This window comes from Orbicella faveolata, unplaced genomic scaffold (assembly GCF_042242905.1).
Source record: "Orbicella faveolata isolate gen_17 unplaced genomic scaffold, um_ofav_v1 contig_2, whole genome shotgun sequence".
In the NCBI taxonomy this organism is placed as follows: domain Eukaryota; kingdom Metazoa; phylum Cnidaria; class Anthozoa; order Scleractinia; family Merulinidae; genus Orbicella; species Orbicella faveolata.
The window spans coordinates 28631627-28658165 of NW_028301547.1; the positions used below are offsets into that span (position 1 = coordinate 28631627).

Consider the following 26539-nt stretch of genomic DNA (forward strand, 5'->3'; position numbering starts at 1 on the left):
CTCTTGTGTGTTGTGATGCCCAGACTCCTCTCCACATTTCAAAGCTTGGCTACTAAGTACTAATTCGTATCGTTTCAATATGGCATACGAATTTCAATGTTACACTGGATAGAGTGTTCCGGCTAAGCAATGATATTATCAAGAAAGCATCGCAAGTTTTAAGAAGAGTGAATTAGGAAGACGAGAAGGTATAACGAGTGAAATTTTGTTATCTAAAGACTTTTAAATGCATATGAAGGTTGCAACAACCGCTGTATCAGTGTTCTGAAACCGCACTTGGTTGTCTTTGATTTTATACCAATTAGAACTTCACTGGAACTTCAAACTTTATTCTCGTTACGTTACGTTTCAATATTTGAACTTCCATCTTGGGGTTATGGCTAATCTGCGGGTGCGGTTTATGCAGGAACTTTTACGATGTCAGTCATTAAACTAAAATCTTGTGCAAGATGTGCAGGGTTTGAGCTCGATCTGCGAACAAAAAATGGCAGGTCCCAAAAATATTTTTGATAATTCGTACAGACCAGAAGTCCAACTGAATCGTGGTATAGATATCTCTTTGGGAGGGACTTGGCCACAGGAGATATTTGGCCTCAAAATCACCATAGTTTGCTATGCCATTTTACATGGGTAGTTATTAACTTACATTGATTGACAGGTAATCAATCAAATTACATGAAACTCCCCTACATAACTCACGTAGGACTTATCTACACTCATCTTTAGCTACAATTGAATTGGATGAATTGCTCATGTTTAAGAGCTCCCTACTTTTACCCTCATTTAGTGTAGTATTTAAAGAAATTTATGTGAAAAAAGTAGAGGGGTGGTGTAACTCCCCCCGGAAAATTGCAATTTTGAAACCGTCTTGGCTTTTTGAGTTATTGGGTATGCCCTTCAATCTAACCAAGTTTCACTGAAATCGGTGAGATGGCATGTATCACCTCTGCCTGGTCCTCTGGTGGACATGCTCTTAAGTTATGCATGGGGAATCAGTCTGATCTGGCCAGAATGCTTGTAAAAGCTCCTTCAATGATTCCCTTCGTAGAACTCGATTGAAAACTCGATTGAAAACTCGATTTAGGACTTCGTCGCTCACTGGGCCGCTTCGCGACCTTCACACCGCCACCTCGCGGCCTAAAACCTCGCAGCTCGCTTCGCTCGCTTAGCTATTCTGCCCTGAAACTCATGAGGTCGACTTGTGGCAAGTCTAAGAGAAAGCGTTCATTTTCACCTATATTTATTTATTTATTTACCACATATCTCATAAAAGTAAAAGTGGAAATGATGTTTCCTTGGCTTGCTTGTCGATTCCGCACAGCAGCATGGTAGTAAATTGAAACCTGTGGAATTCAACAAATAGTTAACTACATAATGTCGTAGGCATACATATTGCACCTAAATGTGACTAACACTCATGATCAGTATGGAAAATGCATTCTTAAAAACGTTGGTTGTAGAATATTTTCAGTGTGTTATTTTAAGAGTACTTTGTAGCCTGTGAAAAATTTAACCAAGCTCGCTATGTCGCTCTGGGCTATAACTTAAAACGCCTTAAAAACACTTTCTACGGATTAACTACACATCCACCTGTTTGAAAATCAAAAGATATCCCTGGGCAAATGGTTTTAAGAAGCCCAGCTTGGCCTGTGTTTTTCATCAATTTTTCCCAGAATCCGCCTTCGGAATGTAAACAATTGCGTGACGCGGGTATAGTCATTCGTTTTCGACAACCTGCTCAAAGAAATCTTCAGAAACGTCGTATGTGGAAAAAATAATGAAAAATTTTCTCTTTTTGTGTAAGTTTGTATAAGTATATATATTTTTTCATTTGCCTTGCATCACCTACAACATCCTTGATAAAAAAGGGGACTGCAGGCTGCAGGGTAATGATTGTACATGTTTCACATAGCTTGTTCATTTCCAGAAGACGTGTCACTTAATACTTTCGCTGATTACCAATGGCCGTTTTAAAGGTAAATTTAACCAATTCTCTATCGTTTATGGCAATTAGATCATTGACAAATTTACTCAAGTGGAAATATGATAAATTATAAAAAAGCTCCTAACTGCGTGACCCCGTCTCAGGTCTTCTACGACTTCTACGCTGTGTAGAAAATTTGTACGTTCACAATATGCTCAACCTGAACTAGAAAATAACAGCAAAAGGCCGGATTTCTAGAATTTGGCCGAGAAAGAGATATGCGTATGCGTATGCGTATACGTATGCGTATGAGTATGCGTATGCGTTTCAATCATATTGCACACGTTTGTTAAAAGTGCTACTTTTTCTACTTTGATTAGTTGTTTGTTCAATGTAGTAACAGTTTGAGACGTAGTATTATCCTATTTGTTACCTGTCTTAATTTGTAGGTCATAATATTGGTAGACAAATATCGTTACAGTGGTCGATCTAAATTAAAGTGCCAGTCTCTGGTCGCAGCTCCGCCGGCCCCTTTTGCTGAAAAACATCACAACATTTTTGCCTCCTAAGGTGATTCATCAGGAATAAAAGTTGTCGAACGATTTTTTTTGAAACATTTTTTAAATGTTCGAAAAGTGCAATAAAAGGATAGGTCACCGTTCTTAGCCTGCGTGTTGCCGTATCCATAAAGGGTGATGGGTACGGCTTCACTTGGGCTACATCATGCTCACATAAGAGATTTGATGGGCCAACTCCATTTGTGCCTGTACTAGTTCTAATCACTTGCCTTATTTGATCGGTTAGCGTTACATTTTGTGGTAGCTGGAAGTAAAGTTTATTAAACATACCAGGAACAATGCTGCAATATTTAATCCACAAGCCTGGAAAAATCAGAAGCTAGTCAAAATGTTTGCATACAGGTAAAAAGTATTAACACGCGTGAGACGTTCTTTGATCCGCCGTGAACCCGTTCGACCCGTTTGGCTTTTGGGCATTTTCCCTCTGACGTTTTTGTGCCTTGATATCTCTCGAGGGACCGACATCTTTCGCGACTGTGGCTGGCCGCGTCACGCAATTGTTTACATTCCAACGGCGAATTTAGGGCAAAACTTTATGAGAAACACAGGCCAAGGCGGCCTACTTGAAACCATTTGCCCAGAGATATTTTTTGATTTTCATTCAGGTGGGTGTATAGTTAACCCGTAGAAAGTGTTTTCATGGCATTTAAAGTTATAGCCCATAGAAAAATATGGCAATATTTTAGTGCTATAAGACCCCTATAATTCGCTTGCAACACATTGTCAAATTTTGCGTGCTTGTTCCAGCTTGTTTCGGGCTCAAAAGTAACTTCGATTTATTTTATTTTTCATTCAGTCGTACCATGAAGACCTGAGTTGAATATAAAAATCATTGAAAGACTCTCAAGTAGCTGTTGTGTCGTGTGCGATACGATCAAATATTCAGAGAATCCAGCATAACCGGAAGTAGATTTTAAGCTCAATTGGGGAGAAATCGTTTTTTCTCAAATTTCTTCCAAAACAATCCTGTATTAGCAGAAACTAACTATGGTCCGTTTGTTTTCTAACTAGGGCCAATCTACGGGCAAAATATGAGCGAAATCGATTTGTCGACTTGTGCCGGTGTTTGGTCTATCAGTTATAGGCAGTGGCTCTTAATCAGGTTCTTAATTTTTGTTTAAAATAAAACAACTTGTACCCATGGGTGAGGCCTTTATATTGAATCATTTACAGTACAGTATTGTGGACTTATATCACTGCCAGTGCTCTGGCTAGTTTTTTTTACCTGTTTTTGTATCGCAGGTCATAACAGGTTCTATACACAGGTTTTCACTGTATAATAAATAGATCTGGGGTTACGTTTTCACGGCAGTCTGGAGTCTCTGTTCATCCTACCTACCAGAGATAATGATCATGATGAAACTAACAGCCATTATTGCTGCAATTTTCTTACCAAATCAAACCTAAACGGAGCAGGGAAGTATAAATACCAACCAAATTTCCTACCCAAAAAAATACTAAGCTGTTCTTGATAACGGTTCTTGTAATGAAAATAAAAACCGCAGTTAATGTTCCACAGAATCTATCATCGGTTCAGCTCTGATCAATCTATCACACCCAGGTCTACGTAAATTGCAGCAAGCTTCTACCACACTCCCACTCCCTTTAATTGAGATGGTATTACGTCTCTAGAGGTCGAATCGAAAGGAAATTATTCCGTTGATACTTGTATACCGAATCACAGAATTTACTTCTTGCCTGATTACTTATAGGATTAAAATGGTTGATATTATTCTAACTCCACACAAAGGCTACTATTATTTTACTTATATTTTTGAGCTTATTTTGCCTTGCCACGTAATTAATTTGAATAGACATTTAACACATTTCTTAGAACTCGCCGTCAACGGCCAATTTGGCCAGTAACTCATATTTTTCTAAAAAGTATCTTGAGTGATTGATTTTCAAAAATGAGATTTAAACTTTCCAGGGATTTTATAATTACAAGAAATTTGAGAACATTTGAAAATCCCGTCAAAGTGCGGCTTCTCGCTTTATTAAATGCTCAATCAAATTAAATTTTGTCGATTTGTAGCTGGAACGTGATGAAAATAACCATTTTGCGCGTGAACAAAGTATTCGGTGATTTTAGAAGCTCGTGACAGCAAAATAATTTGAGCTGGAAATTCCTCTAGCTTTACCCACCCGATAGTATTCGCCGCCTCTCCATGAGTGCATGTGAGTAGTGATCAGCCAAGCGCTTAAACGGGTATTCCAAATGCGAGAGGTTTCTTGAGTCCTTATCGCTTTTTAATTTTACAAGTACATTTGTAGCTTGTTAAAACACTTGAAATAATATAGGCTGTACGATCAAACAGTTTATACAGGACTGTTTGATCAAGAAAGTATAAATAATGATTTTACTTTCAAACGCACCGACAATTCCACTAGACATTCGTTTTGTAAATCTACTAGACTGACTAGAGAGGTCATGCAGGTTGTCAACAGGTTTGGCAATTACAAGGTGTTATCGGAAAATGTATCTAACAGGTAATCAAAATGTAAGTTCCACGTTGTAATTGCAATTTCACAGCAAATTCCGTCCTGTAATAAAACCTGAAACGAGAAGGAAGAAAGTCCGACCCCAAACAAATGTATAGTGTTTTAACCGCCATTACTTCGTAGTGTTAATTATTATCCAAAAAAGCTGTAAGAAAGATACCCAAGAAGGCGTAAATCCACGTCACCTCCATGCCACACTATCTTAGCCTGCACAATCCCAAGTTTTCTTTATGGAGCATTAGGGCCCTTTTTGGTCCTCTATTGGCAAAAGGCGAGAAACCGCAATTGGGGTTATTCTAAGATTTGGAAGTTGCTTCGTTCTCACACCTTCTGATTGTCTATTAGGAGAATAACAGTGGCATAAATTATCAGCGTAACGTTTCAAGTGCACACTTGAGGACCTAGATGCCCTCCACAAGGGAATGCCCTTTATAACCCAAGCAGTTCTCAAGAATGTTTTAGATCAATGATTAATTAAATGGGTGCTTAAATGAGGACTGAGAAAATTTGGAGGTAGATGACCATGTTGAGTGTCATTAAGGAGGTTATTGTTATTCGTGGTGTAAGATAAGATGATGAATGTTCATTGGTTTGTCTTTCGATGGTGTCAATTTCAGGTGTGGACCACGACCTGCAATATATACTGCTGGTTTTCATAAGGTAACGGGATCGATGGTCTACCTGTCGCTATTTGTAGCACGTTGGTTTGCTGTTAATGGTATATTTCGATTTTTTCATTATATTCTAACTATCACGAGTTTCGCTCTATCCGATGCTCTTGGGATGAAATCATATGCGCAGAGCTTTTCGTTCCTCGAGCCCCTCGTTTCTCGCCGTACACACTTGCCTCCATGCACAGAGAATTTTGTACATGACGACATCATCTTATTTATTGCTGTATTAATATTACAGAATGCTCATGTATTTGGGGTTTACAGTGCACTGAGGTGTCCTTAATTACACTTTTTTTGATTTCTATTTTTTCTATTCGTTTCGAAATAGTTATTTATAGGTTTTCCACTTAAAGGGGAGGCGCGGTGGCCTCATGGTTAGTGCGCTCGTCTCCGGATCGAGCGGTCCGGGTTCGAGCCCTGGCCGGGGACATTGTGTTGTGTTCTTGGGCAAGACACTTTACTCTCACAGTGCCTCTCTCCACCCAGGTGTATAAATGGGTACCAGCGAACTTAAATATTCCTATTCGCTTGATGCTACAGAAACCGGGATAAGCTCCGGCCTGATGGGCCACTTGGCTCGCATGCAGACTTTACCTTTACCTTTACCTTAAGATAAAAGCGCGATAATTTAAATTCCTGAGGCCCAGTACATACGTCGCATTTCTGCCGTGTTGAATTCAATTCAACGTATTCAATTCGACAGAAATTCGACGTCTGAACCGGCTGCCGCATTTCTGCCGCACGTTCGACTGGTCTTGTCGTATTATCCGACAGAAATGCGACACCGATTCAAACGTCGAATTTCTGCCGTGTCGAATCTAATACATACACTATGTAAATGTTTTGAGCATGCGTAAATTTTGGTCCCTCCAAAGAAAAAGAAGAAACTTGGCCATTCTCGATCCAATGCAACCCGAACATATTGCAACACATACTGCTGCATTGTCAGCCTTCTCCTTCTCGTCCCATTAGCGAATAATTTTTCGCAAAATTTAAGTTCTTTGTCACAGTATATTAATTCGTCCGCGATATTGAATACTCCGCTGACCGACATACCCGACAGTATTAATTCTGAATTAAGTTGGACATAAGTGCGACGTATGAATCCACAGTCGTATTTCTGCCGCTCTTAATTAAATTGAATTGGGCACGGCAGAAATGCGTCGTATGAACTGGGGCTGGGTTTTTTTTTTTTTTTTTTTTTTTTTTTTTTGTAGGCTGTTGAGTCTTGCCATAGAAAATAGTTACCGAATAGGTTTTTGGCTCCTCCTTTTTCGAATTGTGCCAACTTGACGAATTTTGCTATAGCTTGCGACTAGGCTCAGCTTTGAGTCACACGTGCAAGCGGCGAAGAGCGAAGCGAAGTCTGTGCTCCAACCTGAGCCTGCTCGAAGGCTAATTTTGCAGTAGCCCTACAATCATCTTTTAGCTATTCAAGAGAAATCGGTTCTGTATACAGGAATATGCCTGCGCGTATCTGTACGGTTTGGTTAGTGGACACGAGGGGTGTTAATGATATCGAAGTTTCGGTTTGAAATTTTAATAATTTGACATTTCGACCACGAGCATTCCTCGAAATAAAAGGAACTCCGGTGACACAAACTAAATCGGGTATTTTATCTAGTTAAAAGCTATTTGAGAGCAAAAAAGAGAGCAACCGATATTTAAACTTCTATCAAGAAATTTTTTTCACAATTTTTCTCGGTATTTCCTAATTTTGCTATAGGCCGAAAATTATCTTTAATTCTTGCTATTCAAGGGAAATGTTCTGTAGATAGGAAAATACACCTGAGCGTGTCAATTTGCAGTTTGGTTTGTGGACACGAGAGGGGTTAATGATAGCGAAGGTTCGGTTTGAAATTTGATAATTTGATACTGATTTTGACCACGAGCATTCCTCGAAATTAATGGACTTCCGGTGGGTACATACTTAATCAGGTATTTTATCTAGTTAAAGGGACGCTGTCACGTTATATTTGGTTAAAACTGTTATAAATTCACGAAATGATCCCTAAATTTATGTAATAAGAACTTAATTAGCTCTAACTAAATGATTAAAAGCGATTTCTTGAAGAAAGCAACATTTTTACAAAATTTCAACGATTTTCGAACCAAACTTGAACCCTTGAAAAACTGACATCCCGGCGCTTTTTCAAAGCCAACATATCGCAATCCGTTTCCATCCTCGAAATCGTTAGCCATCCTTGCTTCCTAATGGGTTTTAATCATTATTCGAGTTCTGCTCTACAAAATAGCACCATTATTGTCCAGCTTCCAGCGATCGATATATATTATTTACATTTCCAAAATCACGCTAAAAATGGTGGCAGTGTCCCTTAAACAGCTCTTTATGAGCAAACAAGGAGAGTAATCAATTTTTCAGCAAGTCCCATAAAATCGCAATTTTGCTCGTTTTTTTTTTTTCTGACCGTCACTCTTAACGGAACTACCACACTAAGCCTGCGCTAACTTAAGTTTTAGGTAGCTATTACGTTAACGTTTTTATTTTCAGATAAACTTGCAGGAGTTTGTCAAATTTTCTTTGAGGGATTTGGTCCACGTTTTTAATACTTCTGTACTCACGGATGATACTCAATTAAAATCTCACAACAAGCTTCATTTTCCCTCTGCCTTTTTATTAACCATCTATCCCTTACAAGTATAACAACATTTAACGGAAAATGGTTTCTTTCCTGGCAATCTCGTCGCAGTTTAATGCTGTGGAAAGACAAAAAAAAACTTTCTGGAAAAAAAAATTGAAGGCATATATTGTACCTTACTACATAACAACCACTCTGTCAGAGAAATGCAATAACCATAACAAATTCACCATTAGCCAATCAGAAACCGTCTACTGTCCTGATATCCTGCGATATCGAGTCGCTGACCTTTTATGGTCTGAGGGGAACTTTCTACCTATTAACTCACTTTTAGTACGCTTTGACGGCATACCATGCTGCTTTGGCTCGGCTCGCTATGGGTAATTTGGTTCGTCCAAACTTTACCCAAACTCGTAGGATTCGAAAACTGAAGAGTGCCGAAAAAGACCGAAAACAAGTTGATAGAGCAGTCATATAGGTAGTGAAAAAATCTTAAAAATATATAAATAGGAAGGACCAAGAGGAGTTGGTGCCACACATTACACTAAAATCTTATCGGCCCGAGACAGAGGGCCGGCCTTTAGTTACATAAATCAGTTTTCATCGAGCCGGCGTGGTTTACTTGTCTCGACGTTGTTGTGAACTGAAAAGAAAATTCAATAATGCTATCTTATAAACGATCCTTACCTTTCTTTCTAGTTGCTGAGACATCTTTTTTTGCATGCCCTCTTAGTTTCAAAGTTGTTGGCATTGCCGCCGCATCCACCATAGATGAATTTTTTGCATTTTCCAGCGCTTTTCTTAAAATAGAAGCGTGGAAAATATCCTTTACACGGACCGATTATCTTTGGAAGCAGGCACGCTTGCGGGTCCTCACAAGTCTTCTGGCATGCGGCAAGAGTTTTGAAGTTGTTGGCATTGCCGCGGCATCCACCATAGATGAATATTTCGCATTTTCCGGCCACTTTGTCAAAATAATAGCGTGGAAAATATCCTTTACACGGACCTGTCTCGCTTGGTAGGTTGCAGATATTTTCTCCTTGCGCCACCATAATACCTAAGTAGCATATAAGGAAGTAAAATATGAGGTTCTAAGAAAAGAAATAAACTGCATCAAGGAATATATCAAGGACATGAGGATATAAAATTGTGGTGGAGACATGAAATGAAAGAAATGAATGAAATGATCTTCACTGCGTTATGAAGTAAAGAAAGTTTCGTTTTGCTTGACTCAATTTAGCGGTCTCGCGCCAACACAAGATGTTTGCCGAAGAATATGTCAAACACATTTTGTATTGTGTTGAACATATCCCCTTTTAGTTTACAAAAGGCTTAAAACGGACCGCAAAAGCTTAATGTTGCCTCTTCCTTTTGGGTCGTAAAAGCTATCATCCAGGTATTTAAAAGTGCCTTTCAATACATATCGTACCGGTGTATCAGTGACGAGGTGGTGCGGAAAACCTTTCTCGGGTGTGAAGTTAATGATCTGGGAATCTTTTAGTTACAAACCCTCGACCAATTCCTGGTGTTTAGTAACCTTGTTTAGATTATTTCCTGACCCCTGATAGAGGTCAAAAAATGACAGACCAACTCAAACGGACACTGCTGGCTTTAGTATGTCTTTACTTACCTCCAATGATAATGATGATGAAAACATCAACAAGACTTGCTCTCTTGGCCATTATTGCTACAATTTTGTTATCGAGTCCAACCTAACCGAAGTAAAATCGACTTACAAATAGCAATATACTTGTGTAATCTAAAATCTTAATTCGCTTAGAGTAATAATACGATACAATAAAAATCTATTTAACGCTCACCATTTAATTTATTTATTTTTAAAAATATGGTGGTTTTTCTACAAAACGATAATATACTCAATATAATTTCTTGCATTCCATGGATGGCCAGCAAAATGTGCTAATTTTTACATGTTCAGTGGTAAGAAAAGCATGTGAACAATTGTCCAGACCATAAACAATAGAATACAAAAATGGCCATAAAATGTCAAGATGTTGGTCATTTCACCAAGTGTATTGAAATTCACTAGATTTCTCCTTACATTATTGTATCCCTTCATACCTTCCATACCCCCTTAACATGAAAAATACTTTTAAACTGTTATTTTTCAATCTATAATCACTCTTCTGGAGATGATGCTTTTTTAGTGGACCATGGTTGATAGGTGGTCCCTTTACCGACTATGAGTGGACTATCCAATAAACTTTCGACCAAAAGTTCGTGCACGGAATATATTTCAAAGTGAACCAGTTTTGTGTGTGGTTTGATTGGTTTTTGGTGGTAAGAGCACTATTGGCATGGTTTTGGGGGCTGCCACCCGCTAAGGCACTATGGAACTAAGGCACTATTAAACTAAGAACTAAGGCGCTAAGGTGTAAACTTTAACGTTTGTTTAATTAATTCATTTCAAGTAATTAATTAGTCTAGAGGCAAGGAAGTGGTGGGGGTGGGGTGGGAAAGGTACTTGTTTACTCTATATAAAACATGTTCCACCTACGCCGGTTGAGTATGACCATCGCAAAGCTGTACATTTGTTTCAGAAAACCCCTTGCTCTCCTTTTGGTACTATTCTCTTTAGAACAAAACCACTTTGCTCTATAGGTATGCGCAGATCAGTTAGCGTTCGTGCATTTTATCAATCTCGTTCCCAGAGTCTTCGTTCCCCTTGACAAGCGGTCGGAAAACGAGAGCTCTGAGAGCAACCATTTTGAAGTAAGCGAATTCTGGTGATTCTGCCCATCCGGTTTCACTGCGCAGTCTGCATCTATGGCGCATCCCTGAAATGGTTGCTCCTAGAGCTCTCGTTTTCCCACCGCTGGTCAAGGGGAACGAAGACTCTGGGAACGAGATTGGTATTTTATACATTTAAGCGGAGGATACATTGCATACGGGATGACACACACGTGTTTTCGTTATGGTAGAACCCAACATGTAAGACGCATGCTTCTAGCATCGTTAGTGTTATATACTGTGTTTCCGCGTGCTTTTAGTTTTATATGCCATGTAACCGAGGACGGCAGTTATTTTTCAATTAGCGACACTTCTCCCTTTTTAGAGCAAAACTGAAACGTTACAGTGGATGCGTATTTTTTAGACAGACCAAAACGTTCCCAAGTTAGTGGCTTTAATACTCTTCAAATTATAAATTTGTGACAAAAGAAACCAGGAAAGTGCTCAAATATTGCTGCAGACGCCGTATCATCTAATGAAAGCGCAAATTAATTGAATCAGTCTCTGAGGAGACTCGTCTATATAGTACCGATGTAGAATATAATAAAAAAATATGATAAAAAATGATTTTATATTTTACCTACGAATATTGTGGTACCCTAAAGTCGTTTACTTTGTTTATCACTGTCAAAGCTATCACGAAACTGAATCTAGGACAAAAAGATAAATTCGAATAAAAATTTTAAAAAGTAGCCGTCGTGGTTGACATTCTCCAGACGACGCAGAATTTGGTCATTCCTCGTTGTTGTTTTACAGAGGACGGCAAAGAATTTACCAAGAATTATGACGCACGTGCACAGCCATTATTCTCCTCATTAAACCTTTTGTTCAGCGACGTTGCTGTTGCCGTCGTGGTTTTCTTAAGCTCCCTAATTTTATAAGCTGGAGTATGGCCGCCATGTTTCGCGACGTGGTCATTTTCTCATGCGTCGAAGTCGCCCTTCGGGTCGCCGGAGCTTCGTTACTAGTAATGACCACCAGAGGACTGATTTCATATCTAAAAACAATTTGAGTGGGATTACCTTGAGAACAAGACATATATAGGTGAGCGATTTAGTTTCTTACCCTTCATCCTGAATCTTGCTCTAGATTACATACTTTTGTACGTTGCAAGTTTAAATCATTATTGTCGGTCCGAGAAAGCAATAAAAAATGCTGCAACTGCGAGCTCGACACGCGCTCATTCGTATGTTATTAAATAATCTCTCTTCTATTCATTTCATTTTCAAGTTCCTGCCAAGTTAAAATTGCCCGACAGGTATTACATGCTTTATCATTGTTACTTGACCAATTTTACGCCTTGATATTATTGGCACATTTGACATTTTGCCTTTTTCTTCAGTCGAAACTCAGGAAGTGTCAAAAATTGAGTGAATGTCGACATACTGTTAGTTTAGTCAACTGGAAGGTCCACAGTTGAATTTCTTAAGACCGCCCTTAAGACAATATAATTAAGCATTTCAATAGACCAATTTTGATATATTAAATTCAGCCTAAAACAATAGACCTCACTACGAGGCTCTGGGGAATAACTACAGAGTTTGTGGGGTTTATTCCCCAGAGCCTCGTACTGAGGTCCATTGTTTAAGGCTGAATTTTAATATATCGAAATTGGTCTATTTGTAGAATATACTTCAGACAGTGGGTTATGTTGACAAGAAACAAGAACAAATGCAATTTCTTCTTGACTTACAGGAATCCGTTCTTTTACCACCAAGTCGACCAACAATAGCGCTTATGAATAGTGTCATCAGACAAACAAATTTCACGACCAAGGCTTGCTTTCAAAATGCAAATTGAATTTTTTTCGTGGACAAATTTCCTAGGCAGCAATGATGAAAATAATACCCTCGTGAAAAGAACACGAAGGTACCCGAGGTTTGAGAAAATTTATCGCAAATGAGGCTTGTCAAGTAGCCGAAGTGTCGGCGTAAACTTTATCACATACTGTTGTCTAAAACCTCATCAAAATAAGACCTTGAGAAAACCTTTTTCGGTCTCATGTTTCTCGTTAAAACAATATACTTTCCATGCCCTCCATACCCTCTTAAACGAGAGAAAATATTGATACCTCTGTAATCCGTATGTTGAGATGATGTGTCTTCAGTGAGGTGTTTAAAGAACTTCTTACGTTTCACCGAAATGTTGTGCTCGATATATCTTTCTTTATTAGCTTCGTCAATAAATTTGGCGCTCCTCACAGCATTTGGAATTATTAACGCAACGGATTCACTTATGCAAAATATTCCTAGGATAGTTTGTCTCTTCTGATTCATCTTTGATATTTTAAGCTAAAAACCCTGGACATCATGCTGATTTACAGGCGTCATTTCAATTTTTCAAAATCAGACTAGTTTTCCACACATTTTATCTCTGAGACGAAGTCCGTGACCCCATTTTTTTTCCATTTCTGAAACAAGTAATTCATTATCTGTCCGGCGCAGCAGAAGCTTGAGGGAAATCTATCGAGTAGAACATTTTCGCGGGAACGTCCCTCACATTATCACATACCGATCTGTCTTAAAACTGTTCAAAAGATTTAAAGATCAAAATAATTATAAGACCTAGTGAAAACTTTTTAACCATTCATATTTCTCTTTAAGACAATATACTTTCCATGCCTTATATTCCCTCTTAACAAGAAAAATATTGATACCTCTGTAATCCGTATGTTCAGATGATGTGTCTTCAGTGAGATGTCCAAAGAACTTCTGACGTTTCACCGAAATGTTGTGCTCGATATATCTTTCTTTACTAGCTTCGTCAATAAATTTGGCGCTCCTCACAAAAGACCGTTATTGTGATTTGCGGCCTTTTTTATCAAAAGTGAGCTGCCTCGAAATTTTTAATTAAAAACTAGCAACATATTTTGCTGCCCATTACACTCCGTAGAAACCATTAGGGTTGTTTACAAAAGTGTACAAAATCGATCGCCAAAGGTTCTTGAGTTAGACCAATGCTGTATCATAATTAATCTCCAAGACAGGTAAATAATATCGACTGATTATTTCGGATGACCGCTTTCAATAACTTAGCAAGCATGGTCTCCTTGTAAGCTAAACAATGGAATAAAACAGTGAACCTACATTCTCAATTTAGCATTTATTTCAATGGAGACAAGCCAGAAAGAGAACTTGGTCATACTGACACGAGCAGACTTGTTATTGAAACGTTTTCACACCTCGCCATCGATGCGTCGTCATGCATGAAGTTGATGCATACAAGGACAGATTTTAAGTGACACACCACGATTTGACACTACTTTGAGAAATAACAGTAAATGTAAGTCTTGGAACGCGCAGATAGATGAATCACTGCGTTAAATAGTCGGGAGTTTAAGAAAACCACGACGGTCACGGCAACGGGAACGTCACTAAACAAAAGGTTTAATGAGCAGAACAATGATTGTGCACGTGCTTTATAATTCTTGGTACATTTCTTTGCTGTCCTCTGCAAAACAACAACGTGAAATGACCAAATTCTGCGTTGTCTGGAGAACGTGAACGACAACGGCTAATTTTTTAAATTTATATTCCGAATTTAACTCTGTGTTCCATATTCAGTTTCGAGGTAGTTTTGACAGTGAGAAGAAAACTAAATGACTTTAGGGTATCGCGAGATTCGTAGGTAAAATATAAGTTCATTTTTTAACCGACGTTGTCCTTTACGTCGCCGTCGTGGTTTCTTAAGCTCCCTACTATCGACAGAATGTGCCGCAACATTACTATCCTTTAGATACCCTAGTTTTATTACTAAGCGCGCATCGATGCATAACGTGGCGGGTGAATTTGCGTGCGCAGTAAGGACCGTTCGATGACCCCTATTTTTCTTTTGATGGATCATTTTTTCTACCGATTTAATTTCTACGTTAAGCGAAAAAATGAAGGAAATCTATGGATTAGAAGTTTGAATTTTTGCCAAATCGTCATCGAATTCCGTATCTGTGCGGCGGTTTCTAATGCCTCTTGAAGGGTTAAGGGCCTGTCCAAAATTAAAAGTAAATGTTTGGCGACCAAACATCATCAAACATTGTTTGGTGACCAAACATGCTGATGTTGAAGTGAGTGGCCAAACGGTTAAAACATGTTTGATCAAACACAGATCAAACTATAGATACAAGCCGGTGAGCAAGGGTGGTACGCATGCGCACGCCAAACAAGTTTGATACCGCTTTCCAAACGAACAAAACATCGCCCATCAAACACGAGAACAAAAGAAATGTTTTAAGTTGTTTGATAGAATGTTTGATGGCCTTCAAATTTTATCACAAACGACAAAACACGATCAAACACGATAAAACAGAATCAAACAGAATCCAACAAGGTGGCCAAACGGTAAAATGTTTGGTCACCAAACAATGTTTGATGGTGTTCCGTCTCCAAACATTTCCCGTTTCCACAGCCCTTTATTTGAAAACGTTGACAGCATTTGGAATTATCAACGCAACGGATTCACTTTTGCAAAATATTACTAGGATAGTTTGTCTCCTCTGATTCATCTTTGATATTTTAAGCTAAAAATCCCGGAGACCATGCTGATTTACGTGCGCCAATTCAATTTTTCAAAATCAGACTAGTCTTCCACACACTTTACCTCTGAAACGAAGTCCGTGACTCCATTTTTTTTCTATTTCTGAAACAAGTAGTTCATTATCTGTCCGGCGCAGCAGAAGCTTGAGGGAAATCTATCGAGTAGAACATTTTTGCGCGAACGTCCCTGACATTATCACATACCGATCTGTCTTAAAACTGTTCAAAAGATTTAAAGATCAAAGTAATTATAAGACCTAGTCAAAACTTTTTAACCATTCATATTTCTCTTTAAGACAATATACTTTCCATGCCTTATATTCCCTCTTAACAAGAAAAATATTGATACCTCTGTAATTCGTATGTTGAGATGATCTGTCTTCAGTGAGATGTCCAAAGAACTTCTGACGTTTCACCGAAATGTTGTGCTCGATATATCTTTCTTTATTAGCTTTGTCAATAAATTTGGCGCTCCTCACAAAAGACCGTTATTGTGATTTGCGGCCTTTTTTATCAAAAGTGAGCTGCCTCGAAATTTTTAATTAAAAACTAGCAACATATTTTGCTGCCCATTTCACTCCGTAGAAACCATTAGGGTTGTTTACAAAAGTGTACAAAATCGATCGCCAAAGGTTCTTGAGTTAGACCAATGCTGTATCATAATTAATCTCCAAGACAGGTAAATAATATCGACTGATTATTTCGGATGACCGCTTTCAATAACTTAGCAAGCATGGCCTCCTTGTAAGCTAAACAATGGAATAAAACAGTGAACCTACATTCTCAATTTAGCATTTATTTCAATGGAGACAAGCCAGAAAGAGAACTTGGTCATACTGACACGAGCAGACTTGTTTTTAAAACGTTTTCACACCTCGCCATCGATGCGTCGTCATGCATGAAGTTGATGCATACAAGGACAGATTTTAAGTGACACACCACGATTTGACACTACTTTGAGAAATAACAGTTAATGTAAGTCTTGGAACGCACAGATAGATGAATCACTGCGTTAAACAAGCAGACTTGTTTTTAAAACGTTCTTGTAACTTTGAATACCCCTCCGCTTTTAAGTTCTTACGGTTATAGGTCCAACTACCTGTAAACCAAAAATTGCATTCAGTTATAAACCTACGGATATAGGTCCCCCTCTATCTTTACTTGTTTTGAATTCGTTCTATTATGATGTTTTAAAGCTCAGTGAAAAACAACAAGTGCAACTATAGCTCGTTTCGAAGCGTTTCTTTTTCATTTTTTTATTCCGGTTATAGGCTTCCTGGGAGATACGTTCCTCCGTTTATAAGCCCATCTAAAAGCCCTTTAGAACTTGTATAAGCCCAGGGGTTATAAGCCTATGTCACGGCATTTTTACAGACCGGTCTATTGTTAGGCTTCTTTTCATGCGAAATAGGTCACTTCCGGTCTACGTCAGCGCGCATCGGTAAATGCAAAATGGCGGCCCCAGGTGGACATGTCGACATAATAAAATACGCCGAATGCGCCAATTCTGTCGCCGTTTTTCTCGTTTTTCTCTTCACGTTCAGTCTCCCACAATCCTTTGCCATATGTATCACACTTTCGACTTGAAGAGGGAAAAATTATCGATCGTGTTGACTCATCGTCAGCGAAAGTCGGGAAAAGTCGAGATGACTATTTCGTAGTTTTCTTATTGATCAAACTTTATCCCTTTTCGGACGTTGTTCCTGTGTTTCATAATGCCGTAAAAAGTGGTTGATAATGATGAAGCGGCACAATTCAAGCGATGACCATGGTCGAGAATGTCAAAACAAGGAGCCACGCAAGCAAGATGTGAACGAGTCTTCATCCTCGACCACCTCGACCTCCCTAAAGGACATTTTACGTCGCAGGATTGCACAGAAACAAGCCCAACAATACAAGGAGCTTGCTTCGAAGGCTCAAGATAATTCCACACTTACCTCCTGGGCTTCCAACCCTTCGAGTGCAGGTTATTTTTGTGAAGTGCGGTCGATATAATATTATAGTGGATAGTGATTTATTCCCGTTGCCGGCGGAATCAATGGCTTTCTGTCATTCTGTGACTGGTTTTTTGACAATTTTGCTCCCAATGGCAAATATTTTATCAGTCCACTCCGCATAAATGGAAGTGCTTATTAAATCAATAAAGCATCCTCAAGTTTTCCAGTGGAGGGAATTTGTCTGCCCTATCCTATGGTCCTTTTCTTGGGAAACTGATCGATAGAAAGGACATGATACAGAATAGAAATTCTGAAAAGGGTTATAGGGATGTGGTTTCGAATATTAGTGGCGCTTCTGCTGCTAATGTTGCATGTTCCACAAGCAACTTGGTGATACCCTGTCGAATTGCTTCTGCATTTTCACTTTCCCAACAAGCATTTCCCAATTCCCAATTTGAGATAGGTTTGGCAGCAATGTATGTACCCTAATTGCAGTGAAATTTGGGGCTTATTGCTTCCAGAATAAATTAGATTTCTCACTTCTTTGAAGACAAATTCCAGATATGTGGTTTAATTCCTTTGTTAATGTCATCTGCGATGGAAATGAGGTTTATGATGAGCTGTATAGTAATGATACTGTTTATTTTGATGTAAACTGGAAAGGATTCAGCGAAGAGCCTCCGAGTTTATTCAAAAAACTGCTGAGGACTGACACTCACAAAGAAAATCTAAACTTGTTATCTCTAGGGGACAGACGTTTTTTGTTTGATGTATTGTTTTTTATAGAGTCCTCAATGGGTATATTAATATAGACATATCCTCTTTTATCAAATTTTATTCACGTTTTGAAAGATACCCCTTGAGGGGTAGGGAAGATGTTACAATGAAGAAGAATTATGTTAGGACTGATACTTTTAAGTATAGCTCTTTTAATAGGATTGTTGACATGTGGAATGTGTTACCACTGTCAGTTCGTCAGGCTTCAAGCATTTCTGGTTTTAAAAATGAAGTAAGGGACTACTTAACTTCAAGAAATGTTTAATTTAGTTGCTTTGATGGATGCTTTTGTTTTGTAACTTTTTGGTGCTTATATTTTTCTTTCTTTCTTTTTTCTCTCCCATTCCTTTTCTTTTATCAGGTGGTCTGCCTAGCATGGGGATTGATGTCTCTTTTGCTGACAATCCTTATAGCACTTTTCTTCTTCTTTTTTTCTCTATTACATCTATCTTTTCTAGTATATCTGTGTTACCATTGGCCATTAAATTGTAATAAATAAATAAATAAATAAATGTCGCAGATGTTCTCAATGCAGTAGGGAATTTATTTAGTGTAGAATCAGCTGATCAAATTTTTGCATTCACAAATACTAATGAATTTCAGGATTTAGTTAACCACATCAATGGAGTGATTTAGGTATCACATACAGATAACTATGGTGTGATGATTTCACAAAATATGCTTGTAGGGGTTTTGGTCAAGAGCAATGGCCTTTGTGCCATTATTAATAGTCATCAGCATCCGAAAATCCAAAGTTGTATCAGATATTTTCCGACCCTGAATATGCCAATGGACACAGGTATAAACCAATTCATGAACAAGGCTAATAACTGCATGGACCACTTCGATGTTGCACTGTTGGCCGATTAAAAATCTTTCAACAATTAACCGCTCCTGGGAAGACTTTCCAGTTCGAAAACTTCATAGTAATTTCATCCATGCTGCTGATAATGCAGCTTTCCTATTCCGCTTATCTCGTAGCTTAGAGCAGTCACTCACAAGTGTTGCCGGCAAACTTGCGACAAAATCCAGCGATGAGAAGTCCAAAATTCGCTTTTGTTCTTCGCTAAGCATGTGCTTTGTGAAGCGTTCCCTTTCTGAAAATACTTTCACGCGTGGACTGTCAGCAACTTGCGGGCGAATTTCAGCATCCACTTGAGCGGCGTCTTGGGCTGAAAATATCCAGGAGCTCAGTTCTTCCATTTCGTCGTTATTTAAACTAAAATTTTGCTTCTTGTTCAGTTCTTTTGTTGTTGTTTCTCTGTTGCTTTTCCCGTCGATCGGGGTTGGCTATCGTTCTTCTTCCTTTTTGAACCTGACGGACACGAAATCGAGCTCGTATCAGGCTGATCTTAATTCGTGCTTTCTTCCGAACTGCTACTTGGCGAGGAATCTACACTAGAAGGACTACAACTATAAGAGGATTCCTCACCTCTCTCCGCCATTTTGTTTTTTTCTTCTTCCGGTGAAATGATGACGTCAGTTAAAAATTAAGTCCGTGCTTGTGATAGGTCACTGAGTTTTATAATTCGCGGTAAATTCAAACTAAAAATAGATCGGTCTGTGAAAACACCGTGACAGGAATATGGGTTAGTTGCTTGCTGTGGGTGATGGGCTCCTGCACAATGCTACTGGTCTCTTTCAGTCAATACTTTGTCAGTTGTAGTTGGTAGAGTGGAAATGCCTGGCGCTCGTAAGAGGACCAGCATGTCGACTTGACATAATAGATGATTGATGAAAGTTGAGTGAAAGTCAACTTAAGACTGAACGTCTTACCTCAAAACAAGAAAAGAAATTTAACTAAAAGTTGTCTGGGATTTCAAACCCGATAGTGACTGTTACATAGAAACCGTTGGTGTTTACTGTTGCTGTTTATTGTTTATTTCACCCTCATCGGCGAACTGCGAACCCATATTTACAGGAGTCTGCGTTTTTCTAATAATCAGCAAAACATAAGAAATAAAAAAAAAATCTCGATAACTCTGTGACAAATGCTCAGTTTCGATGGTGACATGAACACGATGTTATGAGATAAATAAATAAATAAATAAATAAATAAATAAATAAAAGATTTACAATATTTAGAGAGGAAGCCCCATCAGCCTTAGCTGGTTTTCATGTAGGTTCTCTATCATGGTCGAATTGGAATTTGGAGATGCTGGTTTTTGTCATGCAATCGTCGCTTTGTTTTACCGACGTAAGGAATCATAGTCCCAACAACTGCAACAAACGACGATCAAATGACAGGAAGAGCGAAGAATTTCAACGCACAGTTAAGTTTTTTAGTCCGTACTTGTTTTTGCTTCCTTCTGAAGCATTGCCTTACTGGAGAAAAAAAAAAAAAAAACTAAACAAAGGAGAAATCATTCAGGAAATGAATAGATACAGGAAAGAAGTTTGTATAATATTCACTCTTAGCAGTCCCTTTTCGCTAAAGCATTTAGTTCTTTGCCATTATTAGTCCGGTGACCGAAGCCCAGTCACGTGCAATGGGCAATACCACAGACACGTAAAAGCTCAACCTTCTTTCCACGATGTCAAAGTCGATGCCGAAAGGAAAAGACATGTGGAATATGTTAACAAATGGTGCAATCTTTTCTGCGTTCAAGCATACAGACCCGCTCACGTGCACCGTTCGCGGTAGATTCACTCTGGTCAATAAGCGTATATTTCGAAACGGGTCGTTCCGCGAACTCAAAATAGAATCGAATGATTTAGCGAAGGTTTTACTAGAATCAAACCAGAAATCAAATCGGTCGTCAATGAACAGAAAATGTGGACTGAGTGTTACTAAAGACGAAATTTAAGAACATTTACGAAAGTTTTAGGTGTTCGGGACGTTACGTCGCGGACGTTACACCTCATGAAGTTAAGTAAAATCATTTTGAAATCGTTCTTAAAAGCCAAACCATAAACCCCAAGACCATATTTGTTCTAGTTTCACCTAACAAATATTTTGAAAAAGACAGCAACTTTCAAGCGGGTCGTAAACTATTCTGAAATTTCAACAATAGAAGAGGCTCTGCCATTCTGATGAACATAGTCATTTATAACAGTTCTTAAACCCTTTTATGTTTCCTATTATTTTCAAGAGAGTTTTTTTTTTTTTCACAGCTAATTGCTCTGGAATTTCAAATGGTCCATAGATAAAGTAAGAAACAACAACAGAAGTAGAAAAAATGTTTGAAAAGTGGACCCTTTTGTTTTCCCTTGTCTAGGCCAATAATAAGTGGTTGTGCAAACTCTGTAAAGAAACCTTGAGTTGAACAAAACTGCCATTTTTTCTATTCTCGTCAATCTCGTAAATTTTATTTAAGTTTGATGACGGTTTGGGGTTAATAGATTATACACTGACCTTTCGGTGCTAAAATCATCTTCCTTAAAAGATTAAAAGGAATCAAACACGATATATTACTTGTACGTTGGCCCAATCACAACACCGGACAATATAAATGTCTCCTTGATTACTGTTCTAACGCTAAGCACGTGACGTCCTCACATCACGTGACGAGCAATAGTGATAACCTTTGTATGACCAAATGGCGAGCAAGTGTTGATTAAAAGTCCCCTTTCTTCGTATTCATTTAACGAAGCTTTTGCGGTCCCTCCATTTCCGTGTGTTCGAACGGCGACAGCGAAATTTCTGGCGTCAGTTCTACTTTCAAAATTACACTTTTCCGAAAACGCGGTTAATGGTATTAATATTGCTAATTTCAGGAGAGAGTTTGCCAGATGCGATTGCCATCCGCAATATGCATCGGTTCGAAACCTTTGGATTTCAGAAGGCTGAATCTGGTCCTCTGGATAGGGCCGAATAACTGCTGTATTCACCGATCCTCTCTTGTTAGTGGGAACTCTTTGTACCACCTCAAATCCAATATTGCCGATTTCTTTCACCTGAAGACTTCGAGTCAGTGACATGTTCTTGTTTAGGTCTGGAGTCATCAGGGTATAGCACAGAGGATGGTCACGAAAATCCTGTTGATAGTTCTTAGACACGGGTTCTGGAAGGTCTCTGAATTTCAGCGGGCAATCTGGCAAAATGATTATATCGCCTACTGAGGGCAACGAATGTGTTGGGACAGTTACTTTGACTTCTTTGGAGGTCAATACATTGTCCATTATACTTAACATTAATCGCCTCATATGGTTTATGATCATATAAGCGACTTGAGCATGACTTATGATACTCACGTGATTGCCATCAGATGTAAACATCTTTGGAAGCTTTTTCCCTATTTGCAAAGGACTAGAACATAAGAAATTTCGAAGACTAACAGTTGTTATTCCATAGTTTACAGCGAGTATATAGTTTGTCCATGGTTTTCCAGGTTATTGCATACTGGAATTTGTAATGCACCTTGAACAAAATTAACGTACATAACTGCAGGCGAGGTTCTTTCGCTCAGAATCTCTCTGGTCAATTGCTCCAGAGGCAGGGTCATAGGAAATCTGGAAACTTTTAAATGAATATAATCATTGACGGTGAAATCCAGAAGTGCAAGATTCATTTTAGTGTTTGGCTTTAATAAAACATTGTAGCAAAAGGCGGAAAAGTTGCTGCCGGTTCCCCCTATGGCAAGATTATGAAGCTTAAAAACGGAACCTGTTATAGGCTCTACTGTTTTATGCCACCAGTCGCTGAACACCCGGTAATATATACCTCTTAAGTCTTCATTATCAAGAGTCAAGCCTCCACCTGCAGAAATCGAACCACCCATTATGGCCACGTTGACATCTTCTCCATTTAGTGATCGCAGGATTACATCCCTCAGGCGATTTGTTGTGTCATATCACTGGACTACTCCACGTGTACTGTTCCACCCTGGTAAAGTGATGAACAAATCCTTTAAGGATTTTTTAAAAAACCAAATTTCGAGCGGATTTCTTTTAATGGCAAGCTTGAGTTGTTTGAGTTTTTTCTTAGTCAGTTTGCTGCTTATAGTTGAGTCAGTGTCGGTTCTATTTTGACGTTGAAATTCCAGTTTCTGCCTTCCCGCCATTTCCATGCCTTCTACTTGAGGCCAGTGAATGATTTAAGCTTTTAAAATAAACACAGCCAGCAAAAGTCCGTCTAAAACATCGAATCGCAGTTTTTGACCTTTCATAAGCATCGTCTTTTACAGCCCAATCAACACTAGAGTTTTCGTCTATGCGACTTTTCACCTAGCACAATTTCATCCAAACAGGTTTGACTTCTCGTTACTTTGGTTAAATTGTTATTCTCAACAGTTATCATGTGTCGGAGGTGAAATAGATATCGCCTGTTTAATGGCTATAGACACAACCACCTGTTAAATGAGAGTGCGGTGCAATAGCTCTAAGAGGTAGGCTGTCAAGGCCTTCAGAGCTGCAGTCATGCCTTGGTTGCAAAAGTAACTTGTTTCTATTTCTCCTGTTATTTCACTATACTGTAGTTTTCGGCGGTGTAACTATAGACGAAGGAGGAATGTAGTGCTGTTGCAGGTTATAGAAAATATCTTTATTTCAGACGGGTCAACTGACATCAAAAGGCAGGCAATGGAAAATTATTTAGACATACAATAATATGCAATGCGTGAATACGAACACCAAAATCTGATTGCATTGAGGGAATCTGTAATTAAGAAAATGACGGATTAAACTTTTTCTTTTTTTTTTTTTTGCCTCTTTCCCACTTTATCACGACGTCGTGGTGTACAACCCATTCAGCTGTAGCTTTGTCTTTTCTCAGTCTTTAAATAGAAATTCAAAGATATTTCTACGGGTGGAGCAGGAAGCGAAAATTCCATTTGTTTCTATTGAGAGCACAATTTTGTGTTTTTTGAGGTCGGGTTGCGAAAATCTCAAGGAAGAAAGAGGCGGGATACAGGATTTTAATTATTATAGACCAGCAAATGGATCATTGATGCAGAGTGGTATTGGGTTTCCATCAATGAACGGCAAAGAAGGTGTAACCTGACGAAGTATTGCACAATGGCATCGTTATAATTAATATCACCACCAGTTTGGGAGGGAAGATCGGCAAAAGGTGAATGAATAAATTTACTAACATCGAACTCTGTATTCAGCAATTTGGTAGTTAACTCTTTAACGATTTGCCAGACACCTGTTTTTCATCCGCGAGATAATGCACATTAAGGAGTTAAAGGACTCTCCAACCACCGAACTCCAATTAGAAACTCTGGCTCATATTACCGCGACAAAAGATCACACCTCGACCATTTGCTTCACAGAAAAGCAGACTCAGAATATCTGATTGAATCACCTTTCCTTTCATTGATACGAGAACAAAGAAAGGAAATTAGAACAACATGAACAAAAAGAAGCGTGAATATTTCTATTGTCACTCTTGAAACTATTGAACTTCAAAATGTGGCTCATTTTCTGCTACCCATTGCCTGACTAACTTCAGCCCTTTTATGTGATTTTTTTTCATGACTACAGAATCTTGATTAAAAAATTTGAGTGGGATCAGGATTCCAGGGATCTGGACATTAAGAAGAGCGGAACTGTGAGATAAATAGGAGAAATGAAGGGAAGGGGGTACCTGAGAACCCTGACTGAGGATTCTCGACTCAAATCGATTGAATATTGTTTTAATGTTTACTCGAGTCATAACTTTCTTGGAAATGACGCGTTATCCCTAGGGCTCTCTCCTATTGACGTACTAGTATTATATTGGACCCTCTCTAGGCCAGGTGCAGCATAGTGTAATATTCTACTCTGGGTATTGCTATTCATGACAAGGCATTAAGTTATGCATGGGGAATCAGTCTGGTCTGGCCAGAATGCTTGTAAGAGCTCCTTCAATGATTACCTTCATAGAACTCGATTGAAAACTCGATTTAGGACTTCGTCTTACACTGAGCCTGCTTCGCGACCTTCAAAACGCCGCCTCGCGGCCTAAAACCTCGCAGCTCGCTTTGCTCGCTTAGCTATTCTACCCTGAAACTCATGAGGTCGACTTGTGGCAAGTCTAAGAGAAAGCGTTCATTTCACCTATATTTATTTATTTACCACATATCTCATAAAAGTAAAAGTGGAAATGGTGTTTCCTTGGCTTGCTTGTCGATTCCGCACAGCAGCATGGTACTGAATTGAAAACTGTGGAATTCAACAAATAGTTAACTACATAATGTCGTAGGCATACATATTGCACCTAAATGTGACCAACACCCATGATCAGTATGGAAAATGCATTCTTAAAAATGTTGGTTGTGCGAATATTTTCAGTGTGTTATTTTAAGAGTACTTTGTAGCCTTGTGTGATACACTGTGAAAAATTTAACCAAGCTCCGTAGACATGTTAGTAACAAAAGTTGATTACACTCAATTGCAAACTCCTTATGATAGACATCACAAAGTGTACTCATTTGCAAACGTTCACCAAAACCTGCCATTGTTCTGTCAAATAATAAGTAATACGAACAAGTAGAATAACCCGGTCAAATATTTGTTTAAAAGTACCTATTAGAAAATAGGCCCTTTTCGAGTTGTCTTTTGCCTCTGTTTTAAAACCAGTTCTCGTGCAAAACCTTTTATATGAAAATGAGTTTGATTTGCATGAAAATGGACCCATGGGTGAAAGGCATTTTCATAAGAATGGTTTCGCAGGAATACCCGTTTTGACACAGCGGCGAAGGGCAACTAGGAAATGACCTATTCTCGCATCACATAAGTGTAAGTTACTGTGGAAGTGCCATAAAATAATCCTCACCTAACTTTCTATCTACTTGCCGCATAGTGCTTTGCATGCCTCCAGCGTTCCGGAGTTGTTTGCATTGCCCATACATCCGCTAAAGACGAACTCCTGGCATTTTCCAGCGGTGCTGTCAAAATATAAGCGCGGCTGTTCACCCTTTCAAGGCCTCTGTTCTTGGCAGTTGGCAGATATCACTAGTCGCTTGACAAATCTCCAGAGTTTCGAAGTTGTTTGCATTGCCCTTGCATCCACCATAGAGGAAATCTTTGTATATTCCAGCTTTTCGGTCAAGATAGGAGCGTGGAAACTCTGCTTTGCAAGGACCCGGTTTTTTTCGCCTGTTGTTATTTATGGTGTACATTAAGAACGCGCGAATAAGAACCTAGATTTTTCAAATTAGCCCCCATAGGTTCTCATATAACTGGTGTTTACTGTGAAATTAGGCTCTCTAGGTTTTTAAGAGTGAATGCCCGTAAAAATCGACCAAAATCGTCTATCAATGGCACAAGTCGACAAATTGATTTCGCTTGTATTTCGCCCATAGATAGGTCCTAGTAAGAATAGAAACGTAGCATAGTTAGTT

General features: G+C 38.8%; 1 protein-coding gene, 1 long non-coding RNA gene and 2 pseudogenes across 3 annotated transcripts; 1 reads left to right on the forward strand and 3 right to left on the reverse strand.

The window, feature by feature from the left end:
* Positions 1 to 5878: 5878 nt before the first annotated feature.
* LOC149112715 (uncharacterized) lies at positions 5879 to 7972 on the reverse strand. Its single transcript, XR_016207553.1, has 2 exons — positions 6285 to 7972; positions 5879 to 6024 (listed from the first exon to the last, which is right to left on the reverse strand). It is a non-coding gene; the product is annotated as an uncharacterized LOC149112715 (long non-coding RNA).
* A 321-nt stretch (positions 7973 to 8293) lies between these two features.
* LOC149112716 (kunitz-type serine protease inhibitor bitisilin-3-like) lies at positions 8294 to 16041 on the reverse strand. 2 transcript variants are annotated; one of them, XM_089290656.1, is made up of 4 exons: positions 15908 to 16041; positions 9909 to 9990; positions 8966 to 9335; positions 8294 to 8396 (listed from the first exon to the last, which is right to left on the reverse strand). In XM_089290656.1, the coding sequence occupies exons 2-3, from the start codon at positions 9958 to 9960 to the stop codon at positions 8974 to 8976; spliced, it is 414 nt and encodes a 137-aa protein (XP_089146782.1). In that variant the 5' UTR covers positions 9961 to 9990; positions 15908 to 16041; the 3' UTR covers positions 8294 to 8396; positions 8966 to 8973. The 2 variants fall into 2 exon arrangements, with proteins under 2 accessions (XP_089146782.1, XP_089146783.1); XM_089290657.1 differs by lacking the exon at positions 15908 to 16041 and adding an exon at positions 13686 to 13826.
* A 1530-nt stretch (positions 16042 to 17571) lies between these two features.
* Positions 17572 to 18758, forward strand: LOC149112717 (uncharacterized; annotated as a pseudogene).
* A 2610-nt stretch (positions 18759 to 21368) lies between these two features.
* On the reverse strand, positions 21369 to 23380 carry LOC149112718 (uncharacterized; annotated as a pseudogene).
* Positions 23381 to 26539: the final 3159 nt, after the last annotated feature.

Coding starts and splice junctions, on each gene's coding strand:
- LOC149112716 (XM_089290656.1), bottom strand. CDS start 9,960: ATGGCCAAGAGAGCAAGTCTTGTTGATGTTTTCATCATCATTATCATT. Junction 9,336..9,908: donor CATCATCATTATCATTGGAG/GTAAGTAAAGAC, acceptor TATGCTACTTAG/GTATTATGGTGGCGCAAGGA.